The 16,477-nt window shown below is 60.5% G+C and overlaps 1 protein-coding gene across 2 annotated transcripts; it reads right to left on the reverse strand.

Moving 5' to 3' along the window:
* Positions 1-471: 471 nt before the first annotated feature.
* On the reverse strand, positions 472-12,522 carry LRP3 (LDL receptor related protein 3). 2 transcript variants are annotated; one of them, XM_027515990.1, is made up of 7 exons: positions 12,417-12,522; positions 10,529-10,576; positions 4,788-4,962; positions 3,273-3,487; positions 1,737-2,853; positions 1,387-1,519; positions 472-1,149 (listed from the first exon to the last, which is right to left on the reverse strand). In XM_027515990.1, the coding sequence occupies exons 1-7, from the start codon at positions 12,487-12,489 to the stop codon at positions 946-948; spliced, it is 1,965 nt and encodes a 654-aa protein (XP_027371791.1). In that variant the 5' UTR covers positions 12,490-12,522; the 3' UTR covers positions 472-945. The 2 variants fall into 2 exon arrangements, with proteins under 2 accessions (XP_027371791.1, XP_027371790.1); XM_027515989.1 differs by having other exon boundaries at positions 472-1,130; positions 12,417-12,520.
* Positions 12,523-16,477: the final 3,955 nt, after the last annotated feature.

Below are 16,477 nucleotides of genomic sequence, written 5' to 3' on the forward strand. Positions count from 1 at the left end.
TCTCAGCCCGGCATCAAGCTGACTGGGCCCACACTGACCCCACAGGCATGAGGTTAGGGGCAGAAGCCTCCTGGCCCAGCTTCTCCGGGCCCTGTGCCACCAGAGCACTCACCGTGGACTAGGTCTGACGTACCCATGGCCACGTCCAGTCCAGGGACAGCTCTGGCGCCCCACAGGGTGAATGGAGGGAGAAGCCACAGGAAACATTCCGGGGAGCCCTGCCCTGGCCCTCCTTTCTTCTCTGCAAAAGGATTCCCAGAATGGAGGCAGGGGAGGCAGATGGGGACTCCCCCCAGGTATCTTGTGTACCCTGGGGCCCTGGAGAGGGGCTTACCACTCCACCCTCTTCCCGTGTTCAACCCCCGGCAAGTCCCTCTGCCCACCATGCCCACCAGAGGGGCCAGGGTGCTGACACAGGAAGCTGGCAGGGCTCCCGGGTGGGCCTCTCCATAAGAAAGAAGGACACGGAGGCGGGGTAGAAATGACTGTGTATTCCCTGGTTACAAAGCGGGGCTGTGGCGGTCATCAGCGTGTCCGGCGGGTCAGCAGACCAGCAGGGCCTCGTCGTCACTGGCCTCCAACGTTGGGGAGCAGGGTGGCGGGGGGCTCCTGCAGACACCCAGTGGCTCTGATGGGTGGGGGCCGAGGGTGCTACCGGCAGTGAGGGCCGGGGGGTGAGGGTCCTGGCCCGAGCAGGACTCCTGAGGCACGTCCACAGGGGCTGGGCTGTCCACCAGAGGGTCCCTGCCAGCCTTTCTGTCCTTGTCAGCCGGCCTGGACTCCAAGGGGTCCCGCAGACCGGAGGGGGGCGGCACAGGAGGTCCCACCTCCGAGGCGTGGCTGGGGGCGCCGGGGGACCCCTCCCCTGCTGCCCCCGGGCTGCTTGTGTCCGTTAGGGGTGCCGGGGGGTCCCGGGCAGCCCCCGGTGCCGGCTGGAGGAGCCCGTCACCCAGCACCGTCTGGGAGGTGCGCGCGGCCGTCAGCAGCGGGATCTGCCCGCGCGGTGCCCGCGGCCGGTGAAACAGCCGGTTCCAGAGGCGGCCTAGGCGGCGGCGGGAGGGCCCGCGGCGGGAGGCGTGTCTGCGCATCTGTCGCCGCATGGCCGTGCGCAGGTTCTGTAGCACCGAGGCCTGGAGGGTGGGGCGGCGGCTGAGGGGGCAGAGGTCAGCACGACCCCACCCCACCCCGAGGGGCCCCCTTGTCCCCTCCCCTGGCCTGTCACCCTGCCGAGGCCTCATCTCCCACCTCCCTCAACCCAGGACAATCCCGGCTGCACGCTGTCGCACCCGGCCCCTGGGTACCTCCCTGTACCCCGCGTTCTCTGAGGTCTGGCTGGGCGGGTCGCGGGGGCGGGGCGGGGGGCCGGTCTCACGCTCTCAGGCTCACCTGGGATGCACTGTAGACAGGAAAGTCCTCGACGGGTGGAATGAGGCCCTGTGCGATGAGCTGCCCGTAGGACGGGGGTGCCTCCCGCCGCACAAACTCAGCCTCCAGGCGTGTCATCTGGGTCTCAAAGGCCCTGAGGGCAACGGCAGAAGGGCAGCATGGCAGGCCGGCCTGGCGGGGGTGGGGGTCGCACTTCCCGCTTCCCAGGATGTGGGCCCTCCTCCCTCCATCCGGGCGTCCCGAGGGGCCCAGACCGGAGAAGCCCCGGGTGCCCACAGCTGCAGGAAGCGTGAGCTCAGGCCCTCTCTCCAGGAACACGGAGGAAGTGACGCTCCGGCCCCAGCGCCCACCTGTACTCCTGCGTGCGCAGGGAGTAGAGCTTGAAGGCACAGCCCAGGGCGATGACGAGCAGCAGCCCGCAGACCAGGCTGCCGATGAGCGCAGCGGTGATGACCTTTCGGGGCACGGCCGCCAGGCAGCCGTGCTCATCGCTGCCGTCCTGGCAGTCCTCCTGACCGTCACAGCGCCACGTCTCGAAGATGCACAGGTTGGTGCCGCAGTGGAAGGTGCCCGGCTGGCAGGAGAAGCAGTTCTTCTCGTCCGCACCGTCGGGGCAGCTCTTCTGGTTGTTGCAGCGGTCGGCGGGCGTATAGCACAGGCCGCTGCCCCCCTCGCAGGGGTATTGGTCCGGGGGACAGGCAGGGCAGCCCTGCTCGTCTCGGCCGCTGGCACAGTGCCACCAGCCGTCACAGCGCTGCGGCTCCGAGAAGCAGCCTTGCTCGCCCGGGTCCTCCGCGTCGCCCTCGCGGCTGCTCCCGCACGGCTGCTCCCACGGGAGGCAGTAGCCCTTCACCTGGTAGGTGGCATTGAAGCCGTGGCCGGCGCTGCGGGCGCGGGCGTGGTAGGCCACGGTGAGGCGGCCTTGGGCGGCCTCGAGGCTCACGGGCCGGTGGTTGCTGCGGTAGGAGAGCGTCTGCAGCAGGCGGTCCCCGCGCTCGCCCAGGCCCTCGTACACCTGCACGTAGTCGTCATAGCCCAGCCGCAGCTCCAGCTGCAGCAGCACGCGGCGCGGGTCCTGCGTGTCCACCAGCCACGTGCAGTGAAGGTCCGAGGGCCCGCGGGCCGCGCCGAACAGGTCTGGGGAGGCGAAGGAGCCGTAGAAGCTGCCCAGCCGCCGGCCACAGGCCAGGTCGGGGCAGCCGGCCTCGTCGGAGCCGTCGCCGCAGTCCTGAGTGCCGTCGCAGCGCCGCTCGGCGGGCAGGCAGCGCGTGGAGCGCGCCCCGCTGCAGGGGAAGGTGCCCCCGGGGCACAGGCTGCCTGGCGGCTCTGAGGCGGGCGCCGAGCAGTTGCCCTCATCCGAGCCATCGCCACACTCGTCCACGGTGTTGCACTGCCAAGGGCCCGGCAGGCACTTGCCGTTGTCACAGCGGAACTCGTCAGCCTGGCAGGATGCCTGGCCCAGCTTCCCTGCAGGGTGAAGTGCGTGGTGGAGACAGTCAGGGGTGCGCAGAACCACCCTCCTCGTGGGGCCTGGGGCCAGCAGCCCGCAGGAGGTCCCCCCCATCCCAGCAAGGCCTCTGCAGGGTCCAGGGAGAGGCAGGACCCAAGGAGAAGGGCGCTGGACTCTCTCCCTGACCACCTGAGGGGCAGAGACACCTCAAATGCCAGGGAATCTCAGGTCCTGACCTGAGCTGGGGTCTATAAAGTGGGGTCAGTGATCTCGAGGGGTTCCAAGGCACCCCGAGGCAGCAAGATGACCAGTTCCCGTCCCAACGCTGGGCTCCAACCGTTGGGCTACTGGGGGAGACCCTGAGGGTAGGGGGCAGATGGAGGGTGCCACCCTCACCCCCGGGGAGCCCATAGGTGCACCCTGCCATTGGTGTTACCTCGGATGTAGGAGAGACGGAAGCCCTGGGCCTGGCCAGAACTGGAGGTGTCGGAGTGGAAGAAGATCCAGACGTGGTCCCGGGCAGAGATGAAGGCGGGCGGGATGGCAGATCCACAGAGCCGGAAGGCCTCCTGGCGGGGCGGGGCTGCGGGGCCCAGCATGAGCCAGTCCAGGGAGCACTGGTGGGACTCCTCCACGTCAAAGTTTCGGAAGCTGCAGGGGGTAGGGAGGACCTCAGACGTGAGTGGGTGGCCAGAGACCAGCAGGTCATGCTTAAACTCACAGCAAGGACGGCCAGCCCCAGCATCCTCTCCTCCACTCCCAGCCACTCAGCAGGCCCCCAGGGGTCCGAGAGTGGCTCCATGAAGAATCAGGACAACGTGGACAACTAGGAACATGTCAGCCCCCTTGCAGTTCTGTGAAGGCCTCCTCTTGTGCCTCTCCACCCTCCATCAGAACACACACGGTGCCCCAACCCAAGGCCACGTGGAGGCAGAGGCAGGAGTCCCAGGGTAGGCAATTCCCTCCACGTACACTCTCCCCTGAAGGACAAGGTCCAAGGGTCCAGATCCCCCTACGCTGGCTTTGCTTCAACAACCCTGGCAAGAATCCCAGGCCAGGGCACTGAGGGGGCCTGTGTGCACAGGGCAGGCCTGGGCCGGGGGACAGCTCATCCCCTGGGGAGAAGCAGTGGCCCGGGCTGTGGATGAGCAGGGCCGAGGAGTACTCTAGAAGTGGCCAAAAAGGCTGGCGTCTTTGAAGAGATTCCCAGTGGCCACAGGGAAACAGACACAGACCCTGATGTGTTCCCATCACACCCCGGCCTTGGAGACGTGGAGTGACTGGGTCTTCCAGGCTTTGCATTTACAGGAGTGACACCCCAGCCAAACTCAAGCCTCAGTTCCACCATCTAATCTCCTCACCCCGCTTCCTTCTGCACATCCCCGAAGCTTGAGCATCCTGCTCCTCCCTCTCCTGCTGAGATGGCCCCGAGGGCCCGGGGGAAAACCTGCTCTGGGCTTAGTGCCAGCCTGGCCTCAAGCCACCCCTGCAGGACAGACAGGACACCTCTGCCACCTCACAGACGACTGGGCCATGCCCTCCAGTCCCAGGGCTCCCCTCCCTGGCAGGCCTGAGGTGATAGACAGCCTCACAAGCCCATGAAAGAGGCCCAGGTCTGGGTAGCCAGCCCCAGAGACCCACACCCACATGTTCACATGCATTTGACCCATACATGTGCACACATAGACTCACACATGTATTTGCACACCTGCACATCTCACACACATGCCCTCCACACCTACACACACATGTGCTCACAAACGCACATACACGTGTCATTCATACCTGCTCAGGTTGGGTGCACACACATACACAAGCACATGTGTGTTCACACACACGTACACACACATCTGGTCACTGTACTTGTCACAGATACTCACATGCACACCATCACACATGCAGTGCGTGCAGGCCCACATCGAGTCACTCTGACACCCCCGCGCACACGTACCTGATGGTGATCATGTCCCCGCGGTCGCCCTGTATGTACCAGCTGCAGTTGGTGCCCGGCGGGTAGTTGAGGGGCCAGGCTGGGCTGTAGATGACGCCGCGGCGCGCAGTGTGCCGCTCCAGCTGCCCGCTGCACGCGGCTGTCAGGAGAGGAGGCTGAGAGGCGCTGGCTTCACCTTTGGGTGGGAGGGGGCAGTGAGGGAGGGCGACACTGAGCCCCTCACCCCGTGACCTGAGCACAGGCCTTCCCCAGGTAGGCTCAAGGCCAGCTAAGGTGATCATGGCCAAGGGCATGGGCGTGCCGTGAGACTTCAGGGAAGTGGTATGTATGGAGTGGGGAGAGGAGGACCCCCATGGACTCAGGACAGTCTACCCTGAGCCCCAGAGCCCAGCTCTTCTCCCCTACCCTCCACGGGGCTGGGAGCCAGCCCACCAACTCTCCTTGGCACCTCACAGGTAAGGCCTCTCGGCCTCGGGTCTCAGCTCGGTGGAGAATCCTGCAGCCCTAGGCCTGGTGACCCAGCATAAGCAGGCCCACTATGGTTCCCTGCCTGCCACCCCACCACCCCAGGGCTGGCCTAATACAGGCCTCACCCAACACATTCTTTGTGAGGACCTACTATGAGGCAAGCACAGTACCAGGCATGTTCATAAGACGGGTAAAAGTCTGGCTCTGTGGGGCTCACAGACTGGGGGAGGAGCAGACAGACAATGCAGATTCCCTGGGCAAAGTGAAGTTTATAAAACGGGCCTGAAGGGAGGGGCCGATATCCTGAGGAGGCTGGAAACACAGGCTGGGTCTGATGGCATCTTGTGTGGCATTTAGATTTTATCCTGAGTGTGAGTGGGAGGCATACCAGGAGGGGATGTCATAACCAGATGAGGAAACCAAGGTTCAGAGAGGGTCGGTGAGTTGCCCATGGCCACAGCGGGTAAGTGGCAGAGTCAGGGCCCACCCTGGTCCTCTAGTGGGCTGGGCCTCTCATTGATAAAGTGCCAACTCATTGGTAAAGTGTCAACCGTCCACTGTGTCAGTGAGCACAAGGCATCACCCTGGCCAGCACGGGTGATAAGTGCCTCTATGCCCAGCCCCGCAGGCCTCATTGTACCCACTTCATTAGTTACACATGCCCTCTGCACCCAGCCAAGCTCACCTAGCCTAAAGGTGGCAAACCCTGCCCTGGTGTGCCCTGGCCTTTGCAGGACCAAGCAAGGTCCTATACTTGGTTGCCCCTGCCCCTCATAGCCCCTCACCATACTTCCTCATCTGATCTTCACAACAGCCTGTGGCACAGGCAGGCCCATTATACAGATGGAAAAACTGAGGCCCGGGGAGACAAATAGTACTTTTCCTGAGCCCAGTGACACTACCTACCTCTTCATTCTCCCTGACCCCTGACTGTTGCCCTGCAAGCAGGATCTCTCTGCTGGCTCTCAACAAGACTCTTTGGAACCCCAAAAGACTCAGCTGCAGAAAGAAGAGTGAAAGCCCTCCGGCAGCTTCCCATGCTCCACCCGTGGAGGTCCGGGTGATCCAAGGCTGTGACCCACAGGGGGTTAACCCCCAGCAGTGGCTCACAGGAGCATCAAGGGCTGGAAGAGAAAAACCCACACCGACCCTAAAGCAAGGCTGACCACATCGGGTCGCCGTCAGAGCCTTGACAGCCCCAGGTTGGTGAGGTACCAGCCAGGGCTCCCCACTTGGCACTCACCAGGGCCTGGAGGTCATCCTCCCTGAGCCTCAGTGTTCTCACAACCCAGGAGGGTAAGGACTAAACAACCGGAGTGGTGATCAGGGGCCTGAGCAACGTGTTTCCTTGGATGGGTGAGGCTTTGTGGGCTTCACAGAGATGCTGACCTGGGGACACCCTGGCAGGTGTGAGGTCAGGGCTCCTCCTCCTCCAGGATGCTGGGTGGGGGAAGAGTCCCTAGGCAGGGTTGGGAGCACAGCCTCCCCCAACATTGAGTCTCTAAAGCAAACGTTACACCCGGAGTCAGATGCTCCATCAGCCAGTGTGGGAGTCACCCCTGTCCCCTCAGCCCCCAGGACAGGCCTGAGGCAAAGCAATACCCACTGTAGCCTAGAGGTTTTCCCCACAGGATGGAGCCCTCGTGGAGGCTGGGTTTATCCCCCATATAGCCAGAGAAAGCCAGGCCTGCAGGGACCCATGTCTGACCCTCTTTCATGACATGGGTAAGCCTGTCTCTCCAGACCACCAGCCTAGTCAGGAGCAGAAAACCAGACACTGCTTCTCAACAATCCCCTGGCAACATGTTCCCCCAGACATGCCTCACCCCAAGTGCCCCTCAGATGCCCCAGACATTTCCCCATTGGGGGCAGCAATGTCACTGAGTCACTGTTAATTCTTCTGCAAGGGGGGAGTGGGCAGAGAGACCACGGGTTACTGCAGCCGTCGGCCTGGCCCATGCAGAGTGACCATGGATGGGGAGGGAGGCCGGGGTCCCTGCAGGAGCCCAAACTGGACACTGCCTGGCCATGGGCCTGGAGGGCATCACCAGCTCAGACGACCAGCCCTGGGCTTCTCTGGGACAGCAATCTCACTCCCATCCCACCGCCACCCCAGCACCCAGGCACAGGCAGGAGAAAGAGCTTCGTGAATCCAGTCCAGTTCTGGAGTCCACACTGCCAGTCACACCCTAGGCCCAGCTTGCCCATCAGTGAAATGGAGTCAGAGGGTGCTGCTCATCTCAGGGTGGCTGGAAGATGTGGGGGAGTAGCAGTCTGGAGGCAGACGTGCGTGTGGGGTGAGGAGAGGGGACACCTATGGGAGGTGAGGGCAGAGATGGCGTGTGTGATGAGGGGTGGGCAGTGAGGGGAGCTGGGAGATACTGACGCAGGATGGAGGCTCTTGGGGGTCATTAGGGGCCGTCAGAGAAGTCTGTCTGAGCTTAACTGCAAGTGACCTGTGTTCACTTGGACAGAAGTTTTGCTCAGGTCAAGGTGGCCTGCTCAAGGGAGCAAGGGGTGACTGAGTGCTTTCAGACCAGCGTCCTTTCTTGGTCCAAAGAAATGTCAAATACTCCCGAGAGGGCATGAGCAAGCCTGAAGACACACAGCTTGCAGACCTGGTTTCCAGTGGCTGCCGGCACTCTGGACCGCCTGCCAGTGTGCTGGAGGACTGGGAGCCGGGAGCCCAGCAGAGTGCCTGGGCGGAGCTGCCAGAAGAGCAGAGAACACCCTGGAGACCCTGCCCATGCTCAGCCCCTGGGTCACAGCGGCCAAAGTCTGGGCTGCAGGGGTGAGTTATCCAACCCAGTTAGTGCCTGACAAGTTGGGGCAGGATGGCAGCTGAGAGGCAAAAGCCTGTGAGGTCCCCGGGTGGCTCAGCTGGACCCTGCGGAGGGACTGAGCCCAGTGAGGGTGGGGAAGCAGCAGGTGAGACAGTGATGACCCAGGCTCCTCACAGCAGGAATCGCACGGAAACCCTAGAAGTGCAGAGGGACGGAGCTTCGGGTGGGAGGAGACACTCTGGCAGCCAGAAGCTGGTCTCCACTTCTCTCAGCAATGCTAGAGGGTGAGAGACCAGCTCTAGGACAGCCTCAGTTCGGCATAGCCCCTGTGGCCACACAGGCTCTGTGTGCAGCTTCAGGACACCGGGGCCAGGGGCGGGGGTGGAGGGGTGCAGGCACAGACAGCTTGAACCCCGCTGGCAGTCAAACAGGAGGCTGAACCTGGATGGATTTCTCTCCGGGCTCTACAGATGGACTTTGTCCCTAGCGCATCTCTTTTCGAACCCGGGACAGACATGTTTGGAGCCACATGCCTGCCCACACACCAGCAGGGGGACTGGCCTGGGACTCACATGTGTAAGACCTGCCACCCCTTTGTCCCCTTCCCCCTGCGCCCACTCTCTACCATGGCCATGGACACCTGACCCAGGTGAGGCCAGTCTGTCTGGTCCTGGAGATTGGGGTGGGGAGACTGGGTGGTTAGCTGCAGGGGCCGTGACGTCAGGCGGGACTGAGGCTGGCTCAGCTCTGAGCAAGGCTGGGCCCTGAGCCAGCGCGGTCAGCAGCGGAGGCCAGGCTGCAGGAGCAGGAAGGAGCTGGTTGAAGGGAGAATGGAAAAGGAGGCTGAGAGTATGCATCTAAGAGATAAGCCTGGGAGAGCAGCTTGTATGAATTCTGAGCCTCCCCATCGCAGGGACAGCCCAGGAGACAGCCCACCCCACCCCACCCTTCCGCCTCCCTGAGCTGCCTCAGTGGGCTTCTGCTGCCAGCCAGGCCCTGAGCTGCTGCTGCTGCTGCTGCTGCTAAGTTGCTTCAGTCGTGTCCGACTCTGTGCGACCCCATAGACAGCAGCCCACCAGGTTTCCCTGTCCCTGGGATTCTCCAGGCAAGAACACTGGAGTGGGTTGCCATTTCCTTCTCCAATGCATGAAAATGCAAAGTGAAAGTGAAGTCACTCAGTCGTGTCCGACTCTTAGCGACCTCATGGACTGCAGCCCACCAGGCTCCTCTGTCCATGGGATTTTCCAGGCAAGAGTACTGGAGTGGGGTGCCATTGCCTTCTGCAGGCCCTGAGCAGAACTATTAATAAAAATCCCAGGTACCTCCTGCCCCACGACGCAGCTCAGGACACAGCAAACAAGCCCGCAGCCCCCAGACTCCAGCTCCCGAGGCCCTTCTCAGATGTCTCCCCTGGCACCAAGGGACCCAACCCCTGGCAGCCCCCTCAGCAAAGGGCAAATGCCCCTGATGGCCTCAGCCCTGAAGGCTCCCGCTCCTGGCGGCCTTTGCTATACTCGGCACCAGGCCCACGCATGAAGACGGCCAGCGGATGGACAGACAGGCAGGAGGCAGCCACGGAGTTCAACTGTGTTTTCTTAGATCCCGTGTGTCTATTTGGCACCTGCTTATCACAGGGCCAAACTATCAGCCAAAGTGTTTACTTTGCTGCAAACCGGTGTCCCTGAAACTGGTCTTTCCCTGGCAGACAGGCTGATGCGAGAAAGAACCCCTACAGGCTTCTTACCTAATTCACACGCCAAGACAATATTTCATCCCAGGGTCAGGTACCAGGCACAGAGAGACCACCCCCCCAGCCCAGAGCTCTTGGGGATTAGCCAAACTAGCCAGCCCTAAGATGTTTACTCTGCCCTGTCTTGCCCTTCTCACTGAAACTTCGATCAAGGCTCTGGCCAAAGCCTTCCATTCACTTCTGTCTGCCTGACTAGACCTGGTATTGTCCAAGTGACCCTAAAAGTGGCATGGCATGTCCCCTCCTCGCAAGACACGCAAGTAACAAATTCCTCCATCAGTGGCTTTGGCCTCTCTGTGTTGTTGCTCAGTGATACCTTCATAAACTAAATCCCAGGTGGAATTTTAAAGCAGGCAGGCATCTTATGGTGCCCTACGGTTCTCTGGGACCCCCACTGCCTACAGGAATCACAGTCTGCCAAGTGTGCAGGCCATGACAGTTTCCTAGCTGTATGAGGCTACCACATGCAAAAGCTGTGCTGAACACCTTACCTCACTGGCCCATTTAACCAGGCTTCATGGTTAAAGGCACCCATTTTACAGAAGAGGAAACTGAGGCTCAGAGAGGTATAAGCTTGCCCAATGCCAAAAAACTCCTTTGTGATGCATAGATGCCCAGGAATTGAGGTGGAAAAAGGCCAGGTGACCTCAGGGGTGGAGCCAGGCTCCTGAAGGTTGGTACTCAGAGGTCATTAAACCAGGAGAGCAGGGAGGAGGGAAGGGGAGAAGCATGTTACTCACCTAAGGCAGGAACGGCGCTGCTGAACCGCCCAGTGAGAACAATGTTCACTGTGGGAGACACAAAGCGGGTTCAGTGGTGTGGGGGAGGGGAGGAGAAGGGGGGCGGCTCTCGGGGCTTAAGCCTTTGGGGTGCAAAACAAGAGAGCCCAAACTCCAGGCTGCTTAAGGGTACGGCCTAGAGCACTGTTACAGGCCTGCTGGGATGGGCAGAACGAGAACCCCAGGGGATCTCAGGACTCACCCAAACACCCATAGTAGGAGAGAGCAGGGTGCAAGCCTGGCTGCACCAGGCCACTCCCGCCATTCCCCACGCTTGGGAATTCTAACTCACGTGGGAGGGGGCTTGCTTGTATCTTCTCAGGCTTGGGAACCAGGGCCTTGACCATCCTTCAGGGAAAGACCTTGCTCAACCCGGGCACGGGCCCTGCTTATGAAGGGGGCTCCTACCACTGTATGGCTTCCTCCCTCTGAGGGGCCTTGCCAGCCAGCCAGGGAGGGAGGGAAGCAGTTCTGATCACCCCCATTCTACAGGCACTCACAGCTACCAGGGTTCAAGGTCCTTCTCACTGCACCATGCTGACCTTGCGAAGAGAGGCAAAGAATTTGCCTGCCACCTACCCCTTCAAGTATCCACCACCATGGTATCTGCCCTTTGCTTTCACTGAATGCTTTCCTGCAGCGATTATGGGAGCAGAAGATGTAGGCACACTCAACTTCCTGAGGTTCAGGGTGCCCCCTTCCCCAACATCAACGATGCCAAGGGAAGCAGAGAACATCTCTACAGGGGTCAGCCCTGTAGCCCAGGGGTCTGGTGAAGAAGAGAGCCAGCTGCCCCCTGGCAGGACACCCAGGCTCTGCTGGGCGGGGAGGGCCTTAGGGGAGGCCAAAGGGTCTGTGCCTTGCCTTGCACCCCAGGGGAAGCCAGGCACTCAGGAGCACGGGACCACACTGACAGATTGGGGAGTGGGCACTTTAGGGGCCATGAAGCTTACTGAGATCTGCTCACGCAGCTAAGGCAGGGGCCTGACCCCAGCTCCTAGATTCTTGGGGGCAGAGGAGAGTGCACCCTAAAGTGAACAGGCTTCTTTTTTTTACTTTGTCATTTCAGTGGCTTCAACAAACCTTCTGGGATTACAGAGCCTTCACTGACGACACCATAGGGTGTCCCCCAATGACCCCGGGCTTAGATAATGGCCTCCCTCCTTCATCATGGTAAATAAAGGAGCCATGTGGCTAGAGGATTTAACCCCTTGCTTCCCCTCTCCCGCACACAAGGCCCTGGAAAGGTGGACAGAAAAGCTCTGGCAGGGCTGGATGGGTCCCTCGGCCCTCCCCAGACACATCACCCTGGGCTGCTGAGGCCTGCCCTGCTGGGTCCGAGAAGACACAAAGGGGAGACAGGAGTCATTCTAGCAACTGCCTCCTGCCGCGCATCCTGATCCCGGCTCCGGCTGGCTCCCGCCCCCAACCCACTCCAGGCAGGAAATAGTTCCTTATTCAGGGGACTACCGGCCCCAGCCCCGCTGGCTTCGCCTTTGTCCGCAGCTCCGGAGGTCCGGATCCCCCATCGCCGCCAGGCTAAGCGCGGGGAAGTTAGAGAGAAAGCCACTGCCCGCCAATTCCAGGCGCCCGCATAGCGGGCCGCCCCGCGCGCCGCTCACCCGGGCTCCCGGACGCTATTCTGAACCCTGCTAGAGAGGCCTAAGACCCCAGCAGGCCGGGGTGTCGGGGAGCCGCAGTCTCCTCGGCCTCTGGCGGGAGCTCTCGCAGTGCCCGCCCCGGGAGCCCCAGCCGCAACCAGGAGAGGGGCGCCCCGAGTCCGACCAGGGCGCGGCGCGGAACTACGAGGCAGGGGACCGATCCCGCTGCGGCCGCGCGGCCCACTCACCCAGGCAGACGACAGCGAGCTGCGCCCGGGCGCCCGGCGCCCCCTCCGGCCCCGCGGCCGCCCGCTTCTCCATGCCGGGGCCGGCCGGCCGCCCGCGGGCGCCGCCTCCTGCCCCGCGCCTGCGGCTCCGGCTCGGGCTCCCGCTGCTGCTGCGGCTCGGATGCGGGCGGCGGCTCCGGCGGCGTCTTTGTGAGGCGGCGGTGCAGGCCCGCAGCGCGCGCGGGGCCACATTGGCCGCGGCGTCACGGGCCCCGCGGGGGCTCAGCGGCGGCCGCCAGGGAGGACCCCCGCCCGCCGCTGCCCCCGCGCCCCGGACCCCGCGGCGCGGCCGGCCTGTGCCCGGGGGCCCCCGGCGCGCCCATGCCCCGCGGCGCGCAGCCCGCCCGGCCCTGGCGCCCCCCGGCCGCCCCGCGCTGCGCCGAGCCCGCCCGGCCGGTGCCGCCGGTGGAGCGTCCGCGGGTCTGTGGGTCCCGCCGCCCAGCCCCTGGCCCGCCCGAGCCCGGAGGCCGCGCCGCGCCAGCCACGTGACACGCCCGCCGAGCCGCAGTGGCGCTGGCAGGGCGGGTGCGGGCAGCTGGGGCGGGCGGGGGGCGCGCGCCCCGCCTTGGGTGCTGGACAGCTCCACGCAGGCGGCCCCTGGCCAGTGCGCGCCCTCCCGGCAGAGCCTGGCGCTCCCAGCAGCCCTCCTCCCCGCCCAAGAATCTGTCCCTCCCGGAGCCGGCTGAGATGGGAGGGGAGGGGGGCGGTGATGGGTAGGGGGTGGCAGAGAAAGGGGCTAGAGGAGCTGCTAAGGGGACCTGAGGGCAGGACCGCGCCTGGTGGCGCAAGACTAAGGCCTGTCTTCTGTGTGAGGACCTGCCCCCCTCATTGGCCACGACCAAGCAGACCCACCACATCCCTGAGATGAATCGCTCTGCGCAGAGCGAGGCCTGTGAGGGGACACTGCTGACCAGGTGACCATTCTAAGAGGCCTCTGGAAACCCACCCCTCCCGCGGGCCCCAGAGCCCACGCAGTCATCCCAACAGGCACTGGGAAATGGAGAAAAGGCCTGTTTTCCAGCCTCTTCCATCCGGGAGTGTTGTCAACCAAGGGCCTGGGCCCAGTAGAAGCCGAAACCCTGGGGAACAGTTTGAGGAGATCACCTAAAGGGCCACCCCTCCTTTCTTGAGAACCTTGTGAAATGGGATGTCCCCAGAGCGTCCCTCCCTGTCCTGGCTGCTGGGTATAACCTTCCCTGCCTTCGTCCCCAAGCCAAGGCTCAGGATTGGTCTCCCCTTGATGTTCCCTGTTTTGCAAAGAAGGTAGAGAGAAACCAGTGTTATGTTAGTGAACATTGTAGACATTGTAATTCAACTAACTCATTTTCACAGTGCAGGCCAGCTGGATTTTAATTTTTAAAAATCTGGGGAAAAAACAACTTTTAGGTTTTCTGTCTTCCCTTGTTCTCTCTTCTAATTCTTCTGGTGATTTTTCCACAGTGGACTTCTTGGGATATGTATTAAAGGATTTAAGAATCAAATAACAGGATAAATGAGTCATTTATAGTAAAGAACACTAGCCTGCCGTAATTCGGTTTCAAAATTTCATCAGGCTGCTGACCACCCTATAATGGGTGTTTATGCTTAGCAAAAATGTTCAGCAGAGGTAGGGATAGGCAGAGTCTGCAGTTTTGTTTCCATCTGAAGATGCTTTCTGCCTCGGTATATGTTTTTCAAGCTATGTAAGGAATCCAGGGTTGACACCAGTGCCCTGGGGAGTCCTACTGGAGCTTGTGGGGAATGGAAAAATATGAGCCCCTATGTACACTTCTCAAATACAAAATATGTTTAACCAAGTGGGAAAACATGGTTAGATGAAAAGCTCCAATTTGCCCAATCTGTTCAGACTCACTGTCAACCCTCATAAACCCACAGGCCAGAGCACAGACAGCCTGGGACCCTTCAGTCAATTGGGAACAAGTCTTCCCACTGCCCAGTAGAGCAGGGTCAGAAAACAACAACCACCTAACTTTATGTAAACTTTTGATAATTTGTTCAGCACGAATTTTTCTTGCATTTATATACGTTTTTAAAAATATAACTTATCTGGAACTTCCCTGTTGGTCCAGTGGTTAAGAATTTACCTACCAATGCAGGGGATACGGATTCAATCCCTGGTCTAGGAAGATTCCACACGCCACAGAGCCACTAAGCCCATGTGCCACAACTACCGAAGCCTGAGCACCTAGATCCATGCTCTGCAACAAGAGTATGTGTGTTAGTTGCTCAGTCGTGTCTCACTCTTTCAACTCCACAAACTGTGGCCTGCCAGGCTCCTGTGTCCATGGGATTCTCCAGGCCAGAATACTGAAGTGGGTTGTCATTTCCTTCTCCCGGGGATCTTTCCAACTCAGGGATCAAACCTGAGTCTCCAGGGTCTCCTGCATTGGCAGGCAGATTCTCTACTGCTGAACCACCTGGGAGAAGACACCACAGTGAGAAGCCCACGCACAAAAACTAGACAGTAGCCCCCCATTCACTGCAACTAGAGAAAGCCCACGTGCAGCAACAAAGACCGAGCACAGTAAAAAAATAAAATAAAAAACAATAATTAATGAAATTTAGAAATATATGAAGGGAATGGCAACCCACTTCAGTATTCTTGCCTGGAGAATCCCATGGGCAGAGGTGCCTGGTGGGCTATAGTCCATGGGGTTGCAAAGAGTCAGACATGACTGAGTGACTAACACAGAAATATATGTGACTTATCTTGATTACTGGGGCTTCCCAAGTAGCATTAGTGGTAAAGAACCCACCTGCCAACGCAGGATATGTAAGGGACTAAGTTTTGATCCCTGGGTTGGAAGGGAGGAGGAAATGGCAACCCACTCCAGTATTCTTGCCTGGAGAATCCCCTGGACAGAGGAGCCTGGTAAGCTACAATACATGGGGTTGCCAAGAGCTGGACATGACTGAAGCGACTTAGCGCATACACACACATCTTGATTACTGAGTCTTCTGGCACAAACTTAGTCCCTGCCTACGCTGCTGCTCCTAAGATGCTTCAGTTGTGTCCGACTCTTCGTGACGCCATGGACTGCAGCCTACCAGGATCCTCTATCCATGGGACTCTTCAGGCAAGAACACTGGAGTGGGGTGCCATTTCCTTCTCCAATGCAGGAAAGAGAAAAGTGAAAGGGAAGCCACTCAGTCGTGTCCGACTCTTCGTGACTCCATGGACTGCAGCCTACCAGACTCCTCTGTCTGTGGGGTTTTCCAGGCAAGAGTACTGGAGTGGGCTGCCATTGCCTTCTCTGGACCCTGCCTATATGGAGACCTTGACTATCTGACATCCCTTTCCAGTTTAGTCTCCTGGTGGTCTAGCGCCCTCTAGAGGCTGCTGCCCCAGGAAGGGCCTCCCTAGGGGGCTCCAGTTGAGCCCTGGCCCAGTCTTCTCCTGTAACCCTTCTAACCACTTCTGGAGCAGTTCCTGGCAGCCTAATCTCTGCTGCAGGCCTTGACAGTCTGGTTGCAGTCACCAGGTCCCCCACAACTTTTTAACAAACATCCCACTTTGGCTTGATTGTCTCCAGGAGGCCTGTGTCCCTCACAACCAAATCTTCCAACTAGTGGAGAATTTAGTACTGGAAAGGGGTGATACAGGTAACAAACCCCAAGACCCTGCAGACCGGCTGGAGCCGATGAGGAAGCAGTGGGGCGGAGGGACCCAGGCAGGGGATCAAGGTCTTCCTGGCAGGAAGCTGACCTTCCTAGTTAGGAGGAAGGGAAGCTGCTGTTCCTTCCACATGTCTCCTGAGCTTCAGCATGTGGGCCACTGACAGCAATCTGCTCCAGGAGTGAGGTGAGGAGGGCAAGCAGAGAGAAGGAAGGGGCTTGGAGGCGTCCCACATAAATCCCCTTCTGGAACAACCTCCTCACCAAATGCAGGCACAACTCAAGCCCGCTCTTACCCAATGGTTGCTGGACCCTATGTAGAGGACGCCAAGTTGGCTGGTAATGGTCTTTCTCAATCTCACACAGTGAGCATCGTTTTGAGGAGCAAAGGCCAAATGTGGCTTTGG

Source organism: Bos indicus x Bos taurus, chromosome 18 (genome assembly GCF_003369695.1).
Source record: "Bos indicus x Bos taurus breed Angus x Brahman F1 hybrid chromosome 18, Bos_hybrid_MaternalHap_v2.0, whole genome shotgun sequence".
NCBI classification, from domain to species: domain Eukaryota; kingdom Metazoa; phylum Chordata; class Mammalia; order Artiodactyla; family Bovidae; genus Bos; species Bos indicus x Bos taurus.